This window comes from Erinaceus europaeus, chromosome 2 (genome assembly GCF_950295315.1).
Source record: "Erinaceus europaeus chromosome 2, mEriEur2.1, whole genome shotgun sequence".
In the NCBI taxonomy this organism is placed as follows: domain Eukaryota; kingdom Metazoa; phylum Chordata; class Mammalia; order Eulipotyphla; family Erinaceidae; genus Erinaceus; species Erinaceus europaeus.
Window position 1 is genome coordinate 74,937,444 of NC_080163.1, and position 23,898 is coordinate 74,961,341.

Here is a 23,898-nt window from a genome sequence, read left to right on the forward strand (position 1 = left end):
TGCAAGGACCGGCGTAAGGTGCCCGGTTTGAGCCCCCAGCTCCCCACCTGCAGGAGGTTGCTTCGCAAGCTGTGAAGCAGGTCTGCCGGTGTCTTATCTTTCTCTCCTCCTCTCTGTCTTCCTCTTCTCTCTCCATTTCTCTCTGTCCTATCCAACAACAACATCAATAACAATAACTACAACAATAAAACAAGGGCAACTAAAGGGAATAAATATTTATTTAAAAAATGTCTAAAGGGGGAGTCGGGCGGTAGCGCAGTGGGTTAAGCACAGGTGGCGCAAAGGGTGACTATCTAATGCTGACATGAAGGGCCCGGGCACAGTGGTCTGCAGCCATCATGTTCTGTCCAGGATATACTCGTTCAGCCTCTGACTCTTAAACTCACCAGCACGCTCCAGTTTTGTAGAACAGCTTGAGAGTAGTAGCCACCACTGAAGATTGCATTAATACCCACAAGACAAATTGCAGCCAACATCACACACCTGGAACCTGGGAAGGAGAATGGTCAGCCATTAACAAGGTGCAGTAATCTCCACCTCAGGGCTAGCCTACTGTTTGGGGTTTCCAGCATCTTGAAATCCAGCCTATTCTGACCGCAGTGAGCTCAGAGCCAAAGGTCTCTCTCTGCTGCTGGATTACTACTTGAAAACGGCCTTCCACTTTCATACCAGGACAGGGAGCTTAGGACTTAGGAGTCCGTGCAAATGTAAGGAGAGATAGACAGGGAGGTAGGTAGATAGATGATAGTTATCTTCAGTAATGGAAAGTGGATACCAAGGAGTTTCTAGCACTGAGCCCTGGGGCCGGAGAAGGGGGGGGTTTCACATCCCAACTCAAGAATAGGAGAGGGTATAAATCACCTTAAGGTCACAGAGGCAGCATGAGGAGATTGTCTAGCCATTCAGAAGCATATGTGTTGGACCTTGACTGTTTTAAAAGGTATGTAGAGCAGAGGCACACGATATGAAGCCCAACATATTCTAAGGTACCCTAGACACAGCAATGGCTTTTGCTTGGCTCAAGGCCACAAAAGCAATTCTCTAGGAGAAACCTGTGCTTTTCTGTTTTTTTTTTTTTGTTGTTGTTGTTGTTGTTGTTTGCCTTCAGGGCTAGGGGCCTGGACTACAAATCCACTGCTCCAGTGGCTATTTTTTCAATTTTTTGGATAGGACAGAAAGAAAGGGGAAGATAGATAGACACCTGCAGACCTGCTTCACAGCTTGTGAAGCGACCACCTGCAGGTGGGGAGCTGGGGGCTCAAATTGGGATGCTGTGCAGGTCCTTACGCTTGGTACCGTGTGTGCTTAACCTGGTGCACCACTGTCGGGTCCTTTTTTTTTTGGCCTCCAGGGTTATCGCTGGGCCTCAGTGCCTGCACTACAAGTCCACTGCTCCAGGAGGCCACTGTTTTCCATTTTTGTTGCCCTTGTTGTTCTTGAGTAGGACAGAAATAGAGGAGAGGAAGACAGAGAGGGGGAAAGGAAGATAGATACCAGCAGATCTTCTTCACTGCTTGCAAAGCGACCCCCCTGCAGGTGGGGAGCCAGCGGCTCTAACCAGGATCTTTAGGCCAGTCCTTGTGCTTTGTACAATGTGTGCTTAAACTGCTGCACTACCACCCAGTCCCCCCCCCCCCCCCCTTAAACCAGAGCACTGAGCAGCTCTCATTTATGGTGGTGCAGGGCATTGTACCTGTGATTTCAGGGCCTCAGGCATGAGAGTCTCTTTTGCATAACCACTATGCTATCTACACCCCCATCTGCACCAATGAGCTAACCTTGCTCCAAGCATCTATTGGAAAACAAATGACAGATAACATTTTTGAATTTATCCTGCTAGTCCCTAAAGCTTATAATTTTAAAATATGAAGGTGAAGTGACCTGGCAAATAATAAATTCTTAATATTCTTTTTGTAGTCATGACTGTCTTAGAGCCAGCTGTTTTTCACAAGAATTCCTGATGTCAAGGAAGGAAGTCTGACTCCTAGCACAAAGATACCAGTGGCTCTGCTCCCTGTGAATAGGCTGATATTTCTTGAATGTCCAGTCCTAGTGACCGTTGCTTACCTTCCTTCAGCCAGAAGCTGTTTTTGGCAAGCAGCACCTTGTTAACAGGACTGTACATTGTGTTGCTGCAAACCCACTGAGTTCCTTGAAAACATCACACTGGTTTTCTGGCACATTCTGTACAGGTGAAGGAAAACTTGCCATCTTAGGACACCTCTCTTCTTTCTCAGAATTAGGGAAAAGGTTTTCTCCAGAACTCTACTACAAAACATCAAATGGGAGGCTGGGTAGTGGCACACCTGGTTGAGCACACGTTACAGTGAACAAGGACCTGGGTTCAAGCCCCTGGCCCCCATCTGCAGGGGAAAAGCTTCACAGGGGGGTGAAGCAGTGCTGCAGATATATCCCCCCTTTCTATCCTCTCTATATCCCCCTTGCTTTCTATTTCTGTTGTCAGTATCAAATAAATTTAAAAAAAAATCAAAACATCAAATAATGAGCAGATATGACTCTGACTTCCAGATAGAAGGTAGGAATTTTATGGGTAGGAAAATAAGTGTTGTTTAAAAATATAAGTATGTATCAGCTCATTCAATATCTACCAACAGCAGTCTAGTAGGGAGGAACTGCCTTAGTAGCAAACCTAGGTGGGCCCTAGGGGTTGCCAGACCAAAGCTATGTTTTTTGGATGCCTATAAAAAAACAAACAAACTGGTAAACAGATTCTTGTTGACTTCTGGACTTAAGCTATTCAATATAGCCCAGGAATGATAAATTCACAAGTATTGAGGCCTGACTCTTGTCCTGAGCTTCTAAAGCATGGGAGTTGTATTACCAAACTGCTTTTTGTAGTTATTCCCACAAACTGGGGCTCACATAGTAGACGGTTAAAGTGTGTAGGCCGGAGTCTGCAGGGACCTGTAACATGATTGCACACAAAGAAGACACCAGAGGTGCATAGGCTCTAATGAGTTTCCATTTTCAGTGGAGTAGGAGAGAAAAATGTAGGAACACAGCAGAGCTGGAGTTGGCTCCTGTAGGTGGTCCTGATCTGTGATTTTTCTGGAAACTGTGGGACCACTGAGTCTCAGTGTCTTGGTCTGAACGTGACCATCCTCTTTCAACTTCTCCCAGGAACTTTACCAGTATACATGCTAGTATGTGTGTGTGTGTGTGTGTGTGTGTGTGTGTGTGTGTGTGTGTGTGTGTGTGTGTGGTCTCTTAAGATATTCTAGTCTGTTTACAAAAGATTGATGATATTGGGCAGAGGATAAAATAGATGACTCCAGGGGGTCGGGCGGTAGAGCAGCGGGTTAAGCGCACGTGGTGCAAAGAGCAAGGACCGGCATAAGGATCCCAGTTCAAGCCCCAGGCTCCCCACCTGCAGGGGAGTCGCTTCACAAGCGGTGAAGGAGGTCTGCAGGTGTCTATCTTTCTCTCCCCCTCTATCTTCCCTTCTTCTCTCGGTTTCTCTCTGTCCTATCCAACAACAATGACATCAACAACAACAATAATGGCCACAACAAGGCTACAACAACAAGGGCAACAAAAGGGGGGGAAAGGGCCTCCAGGAGCAGTGGATTCATGGTGCAAGCACAGAGCCCCAGCAATAACCCTAGAGGCAAAAGAAAAAAAGAAAAAACTGACTCCATAGTGGTGCTTGTATGTCTAGCAGGTGTTTGCCGTGTTTTAATTTTTAAAAAAGTCTGAAGGACACAGCACTGACTGAAAGGGGCGCCACTCTGTGCAAAATGCAACGCCTATCATCCTTAAATACTCACTTTCCCATTTTGGCTTTTGCTGCTTTGCACACTGCTCGCCACCTGACCTATGGTCTTATTATCAGTTCCCTCCCACCTGCAGGATGCCAAGCCCCATGAAGAAAAGCATCATGTTCACTGTTGTATCTTCAATATAGCACCCTACACACCACAGACATTCAGTAATATTCTGATAATAAATCAAAATGTAACATGGGAATTTCAGTAACAGAAAAGGGAAGTTAAATCAGTCACAAATAGTGTCCTAGATTTCTGCCACTCTGCAGTGTAAGCAGTAGGGCATTTGGGTCTCCTCTAGGGAGAAGGCAGAAGCCCACATGAGGCAGTCAGTGCTTTTCCTGCCTGGCTAAGTACCCAGGGCTCCCTCGACAACAGTTCTATGCCCAAAGCCCTTGTGCCAATAGGCAAAGCCAGAGTAGGCACATCTTTCAAGACTAAAGAGAAGGAATAAAAAGTTTCAAATTCCAGCATTATTACCTTTATGTTTTTTTGCATTTTTTGTTTATTTTTAAAATATCTGTTATTGGGGGCGGAGGGTAGACAGCATAATGGTTAAGCAAAGAGACTAATGCCTGAGCCTCCAAAGCCCCAGGTTTAATCCCCCCGCACCACCGTAAGCCAGAGCTGAGCAGTGCTCTGAGGAAAAAAAAAAGAAAATAAATGATTCGTTATCTTTATTTATTGGATAGATAGCCAGTACTAGTGAAGGAAGAGACAGATACTTGCAGCCCTGCTTCACACTCATAAAGCTCCCCCGCTCTCCCGCAGGTGGGGATTGCTGGTTTGAACCTGAGTCCTTGGCTCAGTCTGTATGCTCAACCAGATGTGCCACCACCCAGTCCCCGAGTTATTACTCCTCTATGTGTCTTTCTGTAATTGTTGAATCTGTAACTAAATGTACTGCAAATTTCTATTCTGTGATCCATCGCCACGGAATTTTCATGAGTGAAAGACAGCCTTCCACACTGACCCCAACCACACTTTCCCCTACCCCTTTGCTCCTCTTCTTTTTAACTACATTTCAACTGTCAATAAAGAATGCTGTAAAGAACTTGTTCTCAAAGTAGCTGAAATATACTTGATAATCACTTTAAAATATAATCACTTTAAATTATTATGTAGCCTGGCAGTCTGTGCCACAAGGTTGCATCACTAGTAAATCTCTAGCTGGTGGCCAGATTAAATATCATGCATCAAATGAGATGCTGTATGAATCAGAAACCAGTAACATCCCTCTGATAGTCTTACGCCTTCTGATGGTTTATACCTTCTCACACAGCCGAAGGGGTGCTTTCCTCCCAGCAGGATCATCTTGGAGCACTCTGAGTCAACATTCTTTCTTCTTTAAGTATGTGTACTGACAACTCTTGCTCATTAGAACTTAAGCCCATTAGGGGCACTGGCCTGGTTTTATACATCTGTATATCATTTACACAACACACACACACACACACACACACACACACACACACACACACACACACACACACACTTAATATGCTCACTTTTGGGAGTGCAAGATTTGGAAAGATGGCATCCCAATACTACATTACATCAGACGTGATGGGCAGTCTGCATTATAAATCAGGATGCCAGATGTCACTGGCACTTCTGTCTTATGTCCTGGTGCCATTTTTTTGTAAGGAACAAAAATCCCTCCGAGGCATGGAGGGAGAGAGGCCATGTGAGCCAGCAGTGCTACTACTGATCACATCCACCCTTCCTTTGGCTGCTTTGTTAAGCCCTCTTGCTCTAGAATGTTTGTATTACTTCATCAGCACCATTGTTTTCCATTGTAATTTACATTTCCCTCTGTTTACATAGCCTGGATTACTAGATGTCTTAGAAAGGACTAGATCCAAGAGATTAGAAGGAGCCTCAATAATGGATCCACAATGAGATGATCTAACTCAGACAGTATGGGAGACTAGACTCCCACCCCAAGTACAGTGGTAAGAAGCTCAGTCAGCCACCATTCTTCTTCCTCGTCTTCCAGACATTGAGGAAGGAATCTATCTGGCCCATGGTCCAAGTTTAGCTCAGAACAAATGATCCATCCAGTAGGAGACATTACATCTTTCTGCACTCCCTGTAGTATGAAATGAGCTGTACTTTGGGGGGTAGGGGAACAGGGACAGATGGACTGCTAGTCCTTTGGCAGCCACTGCTGCCTCTTGATACTCAGCAGATGGTCTATGGCAGAGGATATGTTGGGGAAAAAAATTTAGGTGAGCTAATACAAATTGCAGGATCTTTCTGACTAGAATTCATGTAACTACTTAATGAAGATATCTTCCCTTTGGACTATGTAAATATTTGGAATATACTTTTGTTAGGCCCTTTGCAATCACAATACTTTGTCAACAGTAACTGTCGAATGGCAAGGCATTCCCTAATGTCATTCACCTTTTCGACAGCTTCTCTAACACTGCTGGGAGAAGTAGTTCAAAAACTCCTGGGCTCCCTGCCTTTACTGCTCCTCTGGTCATGATACATTCTCCATAGGCTGAGTCCTCTGTGACTTCTTTACATCTAGTGAGATGAAGACTTATTTCACCCACTTTCATGAACTCCTCATTGGAGGAGTTGTCTCAGTTTGCACTGAATTCCAGATCAACATTTCAAGCCGTACATACATTTTGTGAGCACCAGAATTTCTTGTTATCTTGGGGCTGGATGGTGGTACACATGTTGCCATGCACAAGAACCAGGCTTCAAGCCCACCTCTCCCATCTGTTGGGGGCAGGGCGGGGGGGGGGGGGAAAGGCTTCACAAGTAGCGAAACAGTGTTGCATGTGATTCGCTCCCTCTCTACCTCCCCCCATCCCTCTCAAATTCTCTCTGCTTCTATCAAAAAAAAAAAAAAAAAAAAAAACAAAAAATCTAGCTATCTTATCCTAGACACATGTAGATGAATACCTAGCCAACCATTGGCAAGATACAGAGACTGTCAAGGAGGGGAGAGGTTCACAATGACATGCTCCTGGAGCTGCACATGTGACGGTGCTGGACCAATACTGCCCGGTAACAGAGTGAGTGTCTCACAGAATGACACGATTAAGGCTTTTCTGAACAAGCAAACAATTTGCTAGGAGATAGGTATATTTATAAGTTAGCTATGGATATATGGATCTGGAACATGGGAATGGGAAATTCCAGACTTAACTGATCCTAGTATATCTTCATGCTTAAAAATGAACTATTTTATCACCCCCGATCAGTCTTCTGTGGGATTTCCTTCTACTCCTGGGAGAGAACTGCTACAGATGAAGGCTACACTCAGCAGTGTACTAAGAACATAACATTAGGAGTAGGACACCAAAGTAAAAATCTCTGAGTAGAAGGTGAGGGTAGATGCTCAGCTTCACTGGGAAGGCAGAATGGGACACAGACCTTTGGTGGTGGGAATGGTGTTAATATACACTCCTATTAACTTATAGTCTCACAAGTTAAATTAAAAAAAAAAAAAGACTATAAGGGTGACTTTACTTCCCAACAGAGATGTCAGGTCACAGGGCAACTTGCCCCTGAAACATAAAATTACACAAGACTTTGAAATCTCATTCAGTTTTCTTCCCCTAAGAGGGCACTGACCTATACAAAACAATCTCCTGTATTTATCATTAATCTATTATTTTCCCTGTGAGTGATCAAAAACACTGTACATCTCCATGTAAGATGAGCATAAGTCAGCCACCTTTACACCCTATAACCTCTACTAATGCCTCAGTATCAAGTGACCCAGCAAAGGCAAATGAGAATCAGCAATAATGATAAAAGAAACAGAACATTAGTTTGGAAGTATTTTTACAAGTACTCCAAGGAAAGGATTATGATTTATGTCGGGTATAACTTCTATAATGTCCTTTTTTTTTTTTTAATACCTCCAGGGTTATCTGTGGGGCTTGATGCCTACACTACCATTCCACTGCTCCTGGAGGCCATTTCCCCCATTTTTTTGTTGTCTTTGTTGTTATTATTGCTGTTGTTGTTGGACAGGACAGAGAGAAATTGAGAGAGAAGGGGAAGACAGAGACAGGGAGAAAAAGACAGACACCTGCAGACCTGCTTCACCACTTGTCCGTGTAGGCGGGGAGACGGAGGCTTGAACTGGGATCATTAAGCCAATCCTTGAACTTCACACCATGTGTGCTTAACCCAGTGTGCTACCACCCGATCCCCTATGTCATTCATTCATTCATTCATTCATTCATTCATTCATTTATTATCTTTATTTATTTACTGGATAAAGACATTCAGAAATCAAGAGGAAGGGGAAACAGAGAAGGAGAGAGACAGACACCTGCAGACCTGCTTCACCATTCACAAAGCTTTCCCCTTGCAGGTGGGGACTGGGGGCTTGAACCTGGGTCCTTGCACATTGTAATGCATGCTCAACAAGGTGTGCTACCACCTGGCCCCCTTCCATAATGTCTAACACTTCCAACTGGATGAAGGTCTACACCATTCATATTCTCATTCCCCCCCCCTTGGTTTAGGAAGAAATGATAGAGATAAATTACTTATCAATGAGATGTTTGATGATAAGCTCCTATTTAAAAGACTTTAGTATACAAATTTCGCAAGTTCATATAACAAATTAAGAGTTTAGAATAATGGTGCTTTGTATTTCATGGCATTCCACATTTATGGCAAAAAAAAAAAAAATTGGTAGTTCAGAAATCTAAGGTTAAGCCTAAGGGAAGATGGCCCAAATACCAAATACACAAATTTAGGTATTGTTTCCTTCACCGCACCATGGGACTTGAAGATTTCAATGCTGACAGGCCACCTGTCCCATGGAAACAAGCACTTATGCTGGTTTAGGAAGTTGAACAGCTGGGACTTCTTTGCTGAGATTAGCAGCCCTCCCTTGCCCCTAAATCCCAGGTGGAAATTCTCAGGAAAGATGAGGGGACTTCTTCAAATTGTCAGATCTAACAAGTAAGAAGTATAGAAGAGTAGTTGCTGAGACAGGAGAGCTGCTATTTAATGAGTGCCTACTGCATGCCCAGCTCCTCTAGCCCTTTGACAATGCAACGCAGTACTTACCTAGTATTCAGCAGAACTGACGGGACTTCCAGCCCTGAGAAGTAGCTTCGGAGGGAGGGAGCCAGCGCACCTGGAAAGACATACAGGAGGGAAGCTGTGATCCAGGGCTGAGGCAAGTGTCCTGCCAGCTTCTGCAGGTCCAAATGTACCCACTCAGCCTCCTCAGAGGAGCATCCCAAGAATTTTCTATAGACTTGTAAATACACCACATTCTTGATAATTTAGTCAGCTGGGATCACTTCCATACTTACTGGTCGATTCGTAGGCTGAAGGACAAGTAGTCTTGTGGGGTCTCTTTTTTTTTTCTTTCGTTCTTCCTTTTTTTTTTTTTTCCCCATTAGAAAGAGGGAAAATGGGCAAGAAGAGCGAAAGGACAAAGTATCTCTGATTTGGAAGGTGATTCCTAGGGCCTAATGGGGTGCAAGTTGGAGCTAAGTAATCTTTCTGGTCATGCCTAATTGATATATGTATACATTTAACCAGAGCACTGCTCAGCTATGGTTTAGCTTACAGTGATGCTGGAGATTGAACCTGAGACCTCAGAGTCTCGGGTGTCAAAGTCTATTGCTTAAACTCTGTGCTCCCTCCTCTAGCTCTTAAGAGGTTTTCTAAGCAGTATGTGAAGGCATGTATCTGCTCTGATAAGGAAGGGGCAATTCCTCACCCTCTCCATATGAGGGTATAGCCAGAATGTCTTTGAAATTCTATTTGTTCTAGAAAAGGGTTTCTGGTTACTGAGCCCTCTGCTTCCTGCTGGGAGGAGTTTATAGCTCCACCACTTCTATTTGGTTTCTAAAGGGGAAGCCCAGATCCTAGCAAATATACAGTGATGTTTTGTGCTCTATTCTGAGGACTGGGGCTGGGCCACTTAGGGCTCAGGCCCAGCTAATCCTCTAACTTGATTCTGAAAGACTGTCCAGGAATGGAATGGGTCCCAGAGAAAGTCCATACAGGACCCTGACCTTTTTTGTCCTGCTCCACATAAATACACAAGTCCTGGGAGTTTCTATCAGATGGGCCTCCTCACAGAGTGGCTATCAAATGCCACATACGGGGCCCCTAGCTCAACATGAAGAAGCTTCTGGCCTTGTTACTCAGAAAATGGGGACTTAATATGGGGACTGAATATGTTCTGAACTTTTGTCTACCCCAGAAATCTATACTAGAGAACCTTCCACAACAGTTATTTAGTAGAAGTGCTCAGGTGTCCATACAAATCACAGCTCTCATAGAGCCCGATATTTTAACAGGGCAGTATTGTACCCTTTGGGGCCACCAGGAGGTACTGAAGCTCATTTTAGACAGGGCCGGAGTCATCTTGACACTCATGCCAATTAAAGACATGGAAGGACTACGCACTTCCCATTCACGTAGGCCCTCCATAACGTCACTGTGAAGATAGACATAAAGCGGGAAAATGTGGAAGGAAGGAGGCAGGGAGAGAGAAGGGGAGAGGGAAGAGTCCAGGGCAGGAAGGCAGAAAGACAAAAGAAAAAACATATACCTACCAGTGGTATATGGCTTTGTGCATCTGAATCCACTTGCTCACTAAGCAAAGGGTAGAGTTGGAGCTGCCTTCCTGAGACGGGTGGTAAAGAACGGGCCAGGGGCACAGTGTGCCCTCACCAAGTGGGGGGCTGGGAACCTAAACACAGTGGTGGGGGGCAGGGGTCTATGTGCACTGGGTGGAAGTGGGGGAGTGCGGTGGTAGCACTGGTGCTGCCTGGGTGTGGGGCTGGGCGCTGAGCCCAAGGAGACCAAGCCACGATGGGGTTCCACAGGGAAGACACGGGAGAGGTGGGGTGGGAGGCAGAGGAGTGATGGCAGGACTCATCTCAGTGAAGGTGACTGCGAGAAGGAAGCCTCATCTCCCAGGTGCCACTCAGCCAGTTTCCTCACCCATATAGCTTTCCAATTCTCCCTACATTGTGTGTGTGACCAGACCTACTGTCTGTAAGTCTCCTTCCATCCTGGCCCTTCAGGGTGACATGCAGTATCAGCTCCCAGCTGGGAGCACAGGACTAACCAAGCTCACCTACTGATTCTCAGTAAAGGCAGTGGTGACAAAAGCCCCCCAAATGCATCACTCTTGTGCCTGCAGCTCGGATACCACTGTACTTGACAAAATAGTAGGGTTTTTCTCCCTGCTTTTCCACCTTGGAGAGCTCAGGCTGCATCCACCTTCTAGCAGAGGGCAATGTCCCAGCTGAGTCTACTAAGCACCTCATGGGACAGCAGACCCAGGAAAGCAAGCTGAGCTAGGCACTGCTGTCCTCAAGTGGAGGGAAAACTTCACCCTTAATCCATTTGGTCTGCTGTTTCTGGCCTGGGTCATCCCTGCCTACTACCTAAATGGCATCATAAACACTAGGAAATTCAAGATTTTTTCTTAGTCCCCTTCTCCTGGAATGGCTCATCAGGGAGTAAGTAGGTTTCTGTATTTTACCACCTAAGGAAAGTAATGACCGTGCCTATAGGAGAATGCCCAGGTATACACAAACACAGACCCATGAACACATGCAAACAGGCACACACACCCCAAATACAATTCCATGATCTTCTGAAAACCCCTTCCTCTAACAACACAGACAATTCAAACTAACACCAATTCTCTCTTCTTGGTGCCTCAGAATGCTACGCACATCTCAGGAGTTGTGACATGTAAGGGAACAAGCAATATGGAAGACCCTGGAGTGATTATCTACTAGGAAGCATTAAGATAGTACTTATAATAACTGTTACAGTTCATCATCCAAGAACCAAATGGTTTAAGATACTATTTGCATTACCTCAGAAATGCTTTTTTAAAATGCAGAATCCTGCAAAGATTAACATCGAGATCTCGGATAACTGTAACATGGTCCCTGCTCCTGGGACTGGTGATGGACTGACTGGACAGGAGAAAGCAGTCAGATTCCCAGAAAAAAAATGGTAACTCGGAACAAAACCAAAATGGAAAGCAAGACGAAATAATTAGAAACCATGTTTCACCCTCTCCCATTTATAAATGGGGAAACTATGGCTGAGATAATTAAAATATATGTAGAATTTACAATTCTCAATAATATTTCAAGGACAAGAGGACCTTGACTGGTGCCAAGGAAGAGCTCCTAGCCCTTCTACATGCTTTCTGAGGAGCACTGTGTAAAGCACTAGAGGAGTAACCATCTGCACTGTGCTATGCCCTTCCTATTGACTGCTTCACATCAGAGCACTGTTTTATTTATTTATTTATTTCCTTTTGTTGCCCTTGTTTTATTGTTGTAGTTACTGATGTAGTCATTGTTGGATAGGACAGAGAGAAATGGAGAGAGATGGGGAAGACAAAGGGGAGAGAAAGATAGACACCTGCAGACCTGCTTCACTGCTTGTGAAGCGACTCCCCTATAGGTGGGGAGGCGGGGGCTTGAACCAGGATGCTTAAGCCAGTCCTTGCGCTTTGCGCCACATGCACTTAACCTGCTGCGCTACTGCCCAACTCCTAGCACTGTTTTTTTTTTAATTATTTATTTAAACATTTGTGTGTGTGACTTTTAAAAAAATTTATTTATTCCTTTTGTTGCCTTTTTTAAAATTGTTGTAGTTGGGTAGGACAGAGAGAAATGGAGAGAGGAGGGGAAGATAGAGAGGGGAGAGAAATATAGACACCTGTAGACCTGCTTCACCGCCTGTGAAGTGACCCCCCTTCAGGTGGGGAGCTGGGGGCTCGAACCGGGATCCTTACACTGGTCCTTGTGCTTTGTGCCACGTGCACTTAACCTGCTGCGCTACCGCCTGACTCCCAGCACTGTGTTTTTTTTTTTAATATCATGAGAACACCTTACATAGTACCTGGGTAAGCTGATAGTAGCATTTATTAAATACCCTTTTGGTCTAGCTATTTGATTCTTTGACAATAATGAGAAATATAGGTTTTTAAGAGTCCCTATACCATCATCAGCATGGTCTGAGAACTTGTCAGAAGTGCAGGAACTCTAGAGGTAGGGACGAAAAACTTGCATTTAACAAGCCCATTAAAGGACAATTATTTACATACTCAAGTTTGAGTAAAGTTACCAGAAAGTCTAGAGATGTTCTATGGTCAGGTAGGTTTGAGAAAAACAGCTTCCAAGATTCCAGATACCTAGAAAAATTCTGAAAATTTTTATAAGAAACTGTTCAAACTTTCTTTAGCCCTGGGCTCTCCAAACTCACCTAACCACACAACCTTTCTACCATATAGCAGCTATTCCTATCTCTTGAGTATTAAGCTATTGGTCCTTCCAATGGTGAAATCTGGCACATCTATGAGGTTGGGACATATAAAAATGACACCCACATTTCCAGCTCTTAACAGAAGTAATTAGAACTGGAAGACCAGCTGTGCCCTGACCATCTCCACAAAAAAGGAGCCAAAGTGTTCTTTCCTTGAGGTGGGTGCTGAGACTGAAATATAGATGTCTCCAACACTATGTTCAGAACTAAGGCCTCTTTCCTATTCTCAGAAATTCTTCTAACACCAAGCCTACAATGAAGCCCTGAACACCCAGTTGGAACTTCCCTGATAGTGAGCAGACTGTAGTTACCCACATTCTTTCATCAGAATCTGGGACCTCATGCACACAATTCTTTGCACAATACTGCTGAGCAACCTCAGACAGCTCCCCTGACTACTGAAAAAATATCCAAATAGAATGTCTGAGGGGGCGGGGCCAAGATGGCGACTTTGGAACCACAGCTGCTGTAAGCTCCAAGAGGCAGCAGCTTGCAACCTGGAATCCAATGCATAGGGTAGGATACTGGGCTGTCTGTAGGAAGGTGAACACGGCTGGTCAGAGTGACACCAAATAGAACATCTAAGAATTTCTCTGCTTTGGAAGGGGGCCCACTAGACAGCTCTGTAAGGAAACAATCAATCACCCTTCATGGTTCATCACTCTCTTGCAAAATGTCAGCCCATATTCTTCCTCCCTTTCTTTCTTGGCCTTTCTCTTTTGTAGAAAGAGATCAAAACTTCCTTTACTGTGGTGGGGGCCAGACTCAAACCTGGGCCCTTCACAACACGGGAAAGTACTGATAACAAACTACGAAATAAGCTTTTCCTCAACCTGTTTGTCCATCTGCTTCTATCTGTCTACTTTTGCCATATTCTTAACAGACAGAGCATAAAACATAGCGAACATTCTTTCTGACGAGTTATGTGTCTGGCACCTAGTACTTGTTAAGTTAGCACTGTACACTATAAACTTATGGGAACTGGTACAAAGTTGAGCCTGGCATCTGGAATAGAGGTGATCAAGAAGACAGTCCAGCTGTAGCAGGCTCAGTGATGTGGCCCAGTGTGGGTGGTGGGGCAGCACTGAGCCATGACATCATGCAGGGAGGTTTCAGACCTCACAAGGAAGGTACCAAGTCTAACAACAACATCTTCTAAGCCTGGACATGGCTGTGCTTAATAAAACATAAGTCTATAGCAATAATTTCCTCTCCTGGGCTTTTAGACTCTTTCCCAGTGTGCACTATGCACAAGTTAGATTCTTGCTTTCAGGCAGGCATGTGAAATGCACTTAGACATCCCAGAAGTCCACTTACGATGCTACTCGGTCGAGGGTACCCAAGCGCGTAACACTGTGTGTCAGATGAAGTCCACAGTGGTTGCTTGTCATCCATATTTAATTTTGTCAGTCTGTTAATTTTTAACTATGTTTGCTATCAAGGGCCATTAAAGGTCCCCAAGAGCTGAGCTCAGTGAAGCGAGAACTTCATGGTGGAGCAGATGAGGCTTGAAGTTGGGGTGTCCCACTTTCCCATCCTGTCACCAAGTTTTGGCTTTCCCCACCCGCAGCACAAATCTTGAATAAAACATTTGGACTTGATTTTCCTTTCTTCCCCCTGTCAGAATCAGTTTTCTTCAAGAAAAAGTTCACTTATTTTTTATGAAGGCTATGTCTTGTATCACACCAAAGTTCCTTTGTAGCCTTGGTTATTTCCAAGATGGTTAGAATTCACAAAATTTAGGGTGTAATCTGGGTGAACAATCAGCACACACAACTTCAGCCATGGATCCAGATGGTTCTCTTTATGAGAGGTCCAAGGCTCAAGTCCTGGCAGCACAGTTATGTCAGTTGAGCAGTGGTCTGGGGGTGGGGGGTGAAGAGAGAGGAATAGAGAAAAAAAAACAAGCAAGCCTGGAGCTTTAGTTTTTTCCTGTTGGGCTACCAATCTTTAATATCTACATCCTAAATGTTTTTAAAGTAACATAGAGGGAGGGCTCAAGAATTTCTGGCAATGTCGGGTCTAGTTTGGACAAACAGAAATACAAGAGCTATTTTTAAAATGACCACACTATGACAAGCATTTTACTCCACAGACTAAGTGTTCACCCCTTCCTACTTATACATGAGGGAACTGAGGCTTCATGAGATTGAAACAAACTTGGCTAAAACCTGAAAGTTGGTCAATTAGATGGAAAGTATCATAAAAATTCAGCCTATTTTGGTTTCATGCAAAAAGACTCTCACGTCTGAGGCTCTGTGATCCCAGGTTCACCATGAGAAGATAGAGCTGAGCAGCACTCTTGACAAAAACAAAACCCCGGGGAGTCAGGCTGTAGCGCAGCGGGTTAAGTGCAGGTGGCGCAAAGCACAAGGACCGGTGTAAGGATCCCGGTTCGAACCCCGGCTCCCCACCTGCAGGGGAGTCGCTTCACAGGCGGTGAAGCAGGTCTGCAGGTGTCTATCTTTCTCTCCTCCTCTCTGTCTTCCCCTCCTCTCTCCATTTCTCTCTGTCCTATCCAACAACGACAACAACAATAATAACTACAACAATAAAACAACAAGGGCAACAAAAGGGAATAAATGAAATAAAATAAATATTTAAAAAAAAACCCACTACAACAACAAAAAATTATTTTATCTTAAGAGGTTATGTCCGACTGATGTACTAGGTCCTTGCACCACCTGTGATGACTGACCATACATATGCTCATAACCTCAAGGAAAAGGTGAGTGCACAAATAGCGCTTACAGGTTTGGCTGATAAAAGGTAAAATGGAACATGTTTTAAGAAAATTGGAGAATGCTATGCACCATGCAAGGTGAGACAGGGAGGAGTCAAAGGTAGAAACATCGTAGCTACACAAAAAAAGACAACATGCCTGACATTTCAAGTTCCCAGGTTCAATCTCCAATAGCACCATAAGCCTGTATTTATTTAATAACATTGATTAAAAAAAAAAGTTTTGTTATGAGATATCTTAAGCTCAGTGTTCCTAGGAAATCTCCTTGAGACCTGGGACACTGCAGCAGGGGACTGATGAATTTCTATATAGTTGTCTACTTAGGGGGCTGTTTGGAGCATATTCCTCAGTAACTCCGGATGAATGATGTTGGACAGTCTCGAGAACAGTGAGGACAGTGCAGATGTTTCTGTCTTTCATTGCAATCATTATGGGCTCCTCAGTTCTCCAAACAGAAAACAGCAAAGCAGAAGCAGATAAAGAATTCAACTAGGGGATGGGGGTAGACTGCATAATGGTTATGCAAAGAGACTCTCATGCCTGAGGCTCCAAAGTCCCAAGTTTAATCTTCCTGCATCACCAAAAGCCAGAGCTAGGCTATGGTCTAGTAAAAATAAATAAAAAAATAAATAATTCAACTAGGAGAGAGTACAGAGACTACTTGCTAAGCCATGAGTGGGGTCCCATGAGGCTCAGAGAGAAATGTTTCTGAAAGCACCAGATGTAACTGCACCACCTGGAAATGAAGCTGGGCAGAATCCTCTTGAAAAGACTGTGGGAAGAATGTTCCAGGAAAATCTAAGAACAGGCTGGATGACCTATTGATATATCTCTTCTCCAGTTCCTCTGATTGGCAGCAAGATAAGGCAGCAGCTGTAAAGTTCAGGGATGAAGGATTTGAGTGAAGCAACATAACACAAACTATTTGGTCTCTCTGGGAATTCAGCTGTTTCCCACTCGGGATCCATTTCCTGTCAGGAGGTTTTCTTCTGACAGGCATGTCCGGTCTGGCTGAAGGGGAAACTTCCTCTGGGGAGGGCCTGGGGTGAGATTTCCCAGTGCTGGCTTCAGCCACAGGCCTCACTGCTGGCGGCAGGGCAGCTGCTTTCAGGGTCTGATATTGGTTGCTCTGTCACTTGACAAACTAACCCTCTTTTGTTTCCCCTAGTATTTTGCCTTCTGTTTGGCTGCAGCTAAACAGAGGCTTCTGCAGCCTCATTAGTGTCATCAGGATGTGATGATCATCCTGTTTGAACAATCATGATTGTATGTGCTACTAGTCCGAGACCAGCTCCTTCTCCTTGGTGAAAATTCAAATGCTCCTTAAAAGGCTGACACTCATCCTCACTCAGTGCCAGGCCATTTTTAAAGTGTTTTGTTGTTGTTGTTGTTTTGTTTTTTGAAGAATGATTAGTCCTTTCACTGAAGCCCAGAGGTTAAGGAACTTGTCTGGTTATGGTTACAAAGGTTGGAAATAACAGGAGTCCATGTCTGACCACATAGTCCCCCAGCCTGTACTTCCTGTATCACTGACACAGACTAAGACTTTCAAAGGTTCAGGCCCTAGCACAGGCCAGAACCCTCAAGGCAGGCAGGGAAGCCCAGGAAGAGAATGTGGAAAGAAAAGAAGCTCAATGCTCCCCCAAACTGGAAAACACAACACCCCAAGCTCATGGGAGACTGTGCTTCATGCACAATGCCAGCAGGCTGACTGGTCTCTCTGCCTTCCTCAGAGTGAAGTCAGATGGTCTGAAATGACTGGAAGACAAACCAAAATAGATAACTAGATTCCCTTCAGGGGACTCTCAAAGAGTATTTCTTCTTCACAGATGGGCTTTCAGAGTTACAGCATAAAGGAAGCATCAGAGAATAGAAAGTTTAGGTTGATGACAACTGAAAGTCTTGGATTCCAGACTCAAAGGCAGTCTCCTAAAACTGGAGTTTCTGGGAAAGCCACTGACCCTGATGGGCTGTAAGGACACCAGAGTGTCTGGGAAAGCCCAGACACAAGGACAAGGGGCTAGATGTTGATGCCACAGAGGCAATGCCCTGAGCTTCCCAATAATATTCTTACCTTGGGGAGTTTAGCAGGTTGGTATGGCACTGAAGCTGCCTCTTATGGGCTTTATCTGCAAATCCCACTATGGAGCCAGTCACCATCACATTGTGCTACTGTCTTCTAAACAGAATGCAGAGTCCTTCATGAGTGTCCACTGTGTCTGCACAAGACATACGGCTGCCAGGCCTCCTGGGTCCTGAGCTCCCCAGAGTCCACAAACCTATCCGTATCCTTTTTCAGTCTATGTGTTTGGCTCCCACCCTGTGATAAGCCAGATGTTCCTATGTTTTTGTTATCTCTTCATGGCACAGTGACAGAGGGGACATATTAAGAAATTTTGTCTGTTTGAAGTTGAAAATGTGGACTGGCAAAATAACTCGTCATGTATGAGATCCAAGTTCAAGTTCAGCCTCCAACACATTGGCAGAAGCTTTGCTGCTCTGGGCTCCTTCACACACACACACACACACACACTCTCTCTCTCTCTCTCTCTCTCTCTGTCTTAATCTAAATAAATAAATAAGAGCAAACAAAAATAAGTGAAGATTAAAATGCTGTTCTCAAAAAACGTTGCACATGGCTGCAGAGTAACTGCCTGGAGCTGGCAGGGTGGTGGTGGAGTCTGATGTCCTCTGCTTAATAATTGCCTCTCAGTAACTATCCTTCCTGCTTTGTTCTCCATGGCCCATATCTGTATTTATTTTGGGTTTAACCTTTAAAATTTTTCCAGTGTGTCACAAGGGGCCTCCCTAGGGTCATGTCTTTCTCCCCTCAGTCTATGTCATGGTTTTAGGGCCTTTTGTTTACACAGAGGTGACATGTTCTTGTCCGCAGGTGCAGAGAGCATTGTGGAATTTCTGTTGTCCCAAGAGGGTTTGCTCCCTTAGTCCTACTTACCTGCAGAAGTGTTTGACCCAACAATGTGGTTCTGAGCAAAAGTAGTGAGGACAGAGGGCTTCATTGACCCTTTTTTCCATCAGCAATAAAGGTATAAAAGCAAAAATGAACCCAGACTGTGGTCCAAGAGGTGGGGTTTAGTGCATCAAGCAGAATCATAAAGTAAGTCCTGGATTCAATCTTCAGCATCCTATGTGCCACTGTGATGCTATGGTTCTCTCCTTCCTTTCTCATAAACAAATAAAAAAAATAAATAAATAAATAAACGAAATTTTTAAAGAACTGACTTAAAACAGCTAAAGTATGTGACATGGAGGTGACAGGAACAGCTGGAGGTTCTCTTCAGTCAATAATTTTCCTAGAAGCCATGATGAAACCTTCCTATACTATTCATAGTGGCTTATGTGATTTATTTAGGTTTATTTATTTATTTATTTCCATAGCATGTCATGGAAAAGTCATGAAATCAGCTCTATCAAATAATTCTTTCATTTCTAACAAGATGGTACTGAGGCTTCGACAATGACACTTTCCATTTAGAGATGGAAGAACCAGACCTGTTCAGTAACAGTCTATTCTCTAGGCCTTTCTTTCACAGAATCAGAGTGGGCACTGGAAGATGCTTCTGTTTTTATCAAATAGGCTTTCATGGACTAGACCATCCCTGCTGAGGCAAATTATCTTGGTCGATGTGGCACACAGTTGCTAGAATGAAAATCTTTCAGTATGCAGTTCTCAGCAGCTCAAGAGCCCAGGATGATGCGAGTAGCAGCCAAGTCTCCCCAGGGTGTTCTGAGTTCTTCTCCCATTTAAAAATTTATATTTAGCCTCATGGGCCCATTTCTTCCAGAATTCTAGAGACAACATATGTGTTCCAAATGCATCACCATGAAAACAAAACGCTGCAGTCTACTTGAGATTGTTTTTGCTCTGAATAAAATTTTATTGAAATCTCTCAAATGTTGCCAAGAAATAGTTTTTGCAAAATAAGAGGAGGGAAGGGGGAAGGGGAGAGTATCTAATAAGCAAATTCAACATGGGAGCTCCCTCTGCTGGTCTGCAGGAGGCTGATAAGTTACAAACATATTCCCAGAGACAAATCTAATTTGCTGGAGAAGTGGACAAAAGACAGGTGTGTTGGGCTTTGCTTCAGGAGACAAACACTAGAAGAAAAAAAACATCCATGTCTCAAAACAGAGCACAACATTACTGAGGAAAGCAAAATTATTCAAAAACTTCTTCAAAGACATACAATTATTACTTACAAAATAAAAAAAAAAAAAAAAAAAGAATTATCCATATGGGGCTGTTTTGTCAGGGTCTTCCTTACTGTTCTATCTCTGTTTAATGAAAATTCTCTTAGACCCCTTGGGTGGAGGGTAAGTTCTATTCCCTTGTCTTTGCTCCAAGTCTCTTCTATCAATTTTCTCTGCTACTTAGAAATGATCCAGGGAGTCACTGGAGGTGGTCTTTCCAAAACTCCATCAAAGGATAAGTCTTTAGTGAGCCACTAGTGAGGTCGGGAGAATGAGGCTTGGGAGTCAGGTGAAATGCTCTCGTCAGTGTCACTTGTGGACTTTGAATAACTCTCCATCTTCTCTGGTCTGTCTCATCTGCAAAAAGGGTCTGGAAAAGCCTCTACCAGTTAATTCTAGGAGTCTCAAAATAAACTTGAATAGCCATGTTTATTCGTGAGCCTTTATGATACACAATCCAAACTTCCACTGAGAAAGACTCCAAGCAGAAAGTGGAGCTGATTAACATGAATCTCACCGATACCAGCAGTCCAACCAATTACGGGACTGATGGGGTGAAGCTCAGTGGATTCCAGGCTGGGAAACACTCAAGATTATGAAGACATGACAGTCTCTTAACACAACCATTATGCTACCTCCCTGCCCCTGCATGAATGTTCTAATGCCATAAGATTTTATCTGTTATAGGAAGGAAGCGATGGTAAATGAAATCAACAAGATGTCATATCCAAATCCCAATTCTTCCTGGCAAATGCCAATTCTTGATTTCCCAAGGTAATAGTGAAAGGTTTCGTTGCATGTATTTGGAAGACTTTCTAACAGGGCACCATTTCATGGTTATCATTAGTATTTGATCTAATTATCTTTTATCTGTTTCTAGACAGTCTACTAAAGGGAACAGGAGACACACTCAGAAGGGCCTATTTGAGTTGCTCCATGTCACTGATCAATGACGAACATACTTTGACTCAGAAGACATCAACTGGTTGTGTTCTAACCCGTCCCCTCCTATGCTGCTACCTGCCATCATGAGGGTGACACCAAGCACTGACACTGAATCAAGGTGGGAAAAGCAGCAGAGCAGAGCAAAGATAAAGCAAAAAGCACAGCTAATCTAGAAAGTGTCATCAGCATACTCAACTCCACCCTCTTATTTTCCTTCTCCACTGGTACTACTGTCTACATCGATTCTCTCCAACAGCAGGTAAACCATATCTTGGATCTAGGTACATGAGCTCTAATAATTCAGCTGAAAGAATAGAAAATGGCAAGTCCAGACTAGCATTCCCTTGCCCCGTGGCTTATAAAATAAATCTGACCAGTGCTGCTTTAGGTGTCCTATACAACAACATGGTACATTTTATACAACATAGTAGAGTTTTAAGGTAGAAGGAAGTTGTCTGGGAAGCTGTTTCTTCCAACCAACCCATATTTCCAAGCTGACAATTAAAAAAGGAAAACCAAACTTTCTTGCTTAGAGAATTACACATTCAGCAAGAGAAATGAAATTTATATTTTTTTCTCTTATTTGCAAATTGGTTATCATTCTGAATCCTAACACCAATCATTACTAATTGCACTAGAGATAAAATTAAGGGGCCAGGTGGTGGGGCACCTGGTTGAGTGCTCATGTTACAATGCACAAGGACCTAGGTCCCCAAAGGTCTGCAAGTGTTAAAGCAGGGCTGCAGGTGTCTCTCTGTCTCTCCCTATCTCCCTCTCAATTTCTGACTGCTTCTATCCAATAAATAAAATAAAATAAAATAATTATTAAAAAAGAGAGAAAATTAAGAGAAAAAATTTTTTAAGGGGTGCGCGCGCGCGTGTGTGTGTTATGTAGGCTGTAATCTTTGTGGAGAAACAAAGGCATTTTTGTTTATGGAACTCAGGCTATTCTTAACTATGAAATGAAGCTGGTTAGAACTAAGAACTTTACCTTGACCTATAGTTGCATTCTAGACACTATCCTGGGTTCCCCTTAAGTCATTCCTGTAACATATATAAGATAGCACAATCTTCCTTCTGGAACCTCCCAGGTTTACAACACACACACACACACACACACACACACACACACACACACACACACACACACACACACACACACACACACTCACTCCTGTTTGCCACAAGCACACACCTTCCTTGGTAGTGCAACTGCACAAGACACTGACAGCTATGCTTGAGAGATGCCCTCTAGCTGGCTGGGAGATAGGAGGCAACCTAGGCCTTGTTTCTTGTGTGTGTGACACAAAGGTGAGATCATTAAGGAAGAGAGAGGTGGTCGACTGGGGCAAACATCAGGCAGTGGGTGATGCCATTGCTGTCAGATGGTCCTCATCAGTCCTGGAGGAGTGTCAGCTTGATTTAGAGGGGATCAGTAATTTTTTGAAGGTGGATCTGTTAGCTGGATAGGTGTTAGTTGTATGGTGTGCTCTGGAGAACCAGGTTTGAGAAGATTGGTGGTAGAGTGAGTGAAGTCGTGGCCGATGGGTATAAATTACCTGGGCATGCAGTGAAGCGGGATAGGTGAAAGCAGGAGGAGGTAGAGCAGGCGCTAACTCCGCTGGGTACAGAGGGTACGGGGCCCACACTTCAGGGCTACTGGGGTAAAGTGCAGGCACTGTGAGCTCATCTGCAAGAAAAGAATAAGGGAAGAGTTAGTGGTTACCAAACAGCAGGTTTTACATCAGAAAACAAAACATCCAATAACGGAGCCCCAGTGACTATCAGAAATCAAATGACTCGCATTCTTTTGATAACCTGTGGGCTTTGACTACTGGAAAATTGCAGTGAGGGAAGGGTGAACATAAAATGAGAAAAAACAGTGAGTCTTTGCTGCCTCATCTGACCTGATGAGACCCGAGCTGTGGATACTGTGAAGTCTTTCCAACTACTGCTGGGGGAACCCAAGAACAGTGGGGAGTTTCTGTATAAAACAGCAGACATTGACCTCTAAAGAAAAGAAGAAGAGTGGTCTGGGAGGTGGCGCAGTGGATAAAATATTGGATTCTCAACCATGAGGTCCTGAGTTCGATCCATGGCAGCACATGTACCAGAGTGGTATCTGGTTCTTTCTCTTTTCCTATCTCTCTCATGAATAAATTCTTTAAAAAAAAGAAAGGCAGGAAAACCTATCATAAAGCCTTTGCAAGAACACTGGCTAAATAGGTAGGACCTGGATGGATCACAACTATAGAGTTTGACAAATAAATCCTAATCATCAAATATTTTCCTCAGAAGCACGTGGTCAGACATTGTGACTAAAGGACAATTAAATTGTTATAAATCCAAAGAAAGTAGAGTGAAAATCTTTTGAGTATATTGGTTAAGCCAAAGCTCCCCAAGAGGTGTACAATGTTCACAGATGCAGCTTGTACTGTCTATATCTCTCTCTCTTTCCCTACCCGCCCCCCCCCCCCCCATTGAGTAGGGCAGAGAGAAATAGAGAGAGGAGGGAAAGCTAGAGATGGGAGAAAGATAGATACCTGCAGACTTGCTTCACTACTTGTGAAGTGACACCCCCCCCCCCCCCGGCAGATGGGGAGCCAGGGCTGGAAGTGGGATCCTTATGCTGGTCCTTGCACTTCGTGCCATGTGTGCTTAACCCAGTGTGCCACTACGCACCCCATTTGTATCTTTTAGGGAGGGGAACAAATGAGTCAGACTGGGGCAGAGCCAAGATGACGACTTGGAAGCTGCTGCTGGCGTGAGCTCTGACAACAACTGCTGGAAAGGGTAGGATCCTGGCCTTCAGCAGGAGAGGGAACAAGGAGTTCTAAGTGTGACACCAAGAAGCCACCAGGTTCCAGATGCCAGTATGATGCCAACCAGACTTCCCTGGACTGA

The 23,898-nt window shown here is 44.1% G+C and overlaps 1 protein-coding gene across 8 annotated transcripts in view; it reads right to left on the reverse strand.

Moving 5' to 3' along the window:
* The window catches only part of RBPMS (RNA binding protein, mRNA processing factor), a 191,999-nt gene that overhangs the window by 8,973 nt on the left and 159,128 nt on the right, over window positions 1-23,898 (reverse strand). Inside the window, exons 6-9 of one of the 8 annotated variants that reach the window (XR_009547530.1) lie at window positions 22,554-22,684; window positions 10,349-10,419; window positions 8,841-8,910; window positions 387-490 (exon numbers count right to left, since the gene is read on the reverse strand). Coding sequence is in view for 5 of the 8 variants with exons in the window: in XM_060183064.1 (XP_060039047.1) it covers window positions 8,841-8,910; window positions 10,349-10,485; window positions 22,554-22,684 (338 nt within the window). In the remaining 3 variants the exon portion in view is untranslated. Of the gene's footprint in view, window positions 1-386; window positions 491-8,840; window positions 8,911-10,348; window positions 10,486-19,714; window positions 19,957-22,151; window positions 22,685-23,898 lie in introns of those variants that run through there. The other 7 variants (XR_009547525.1, XR_009547539.1, XM_060183064.1 and 4 more) reach the window with 7 other exon arrangements.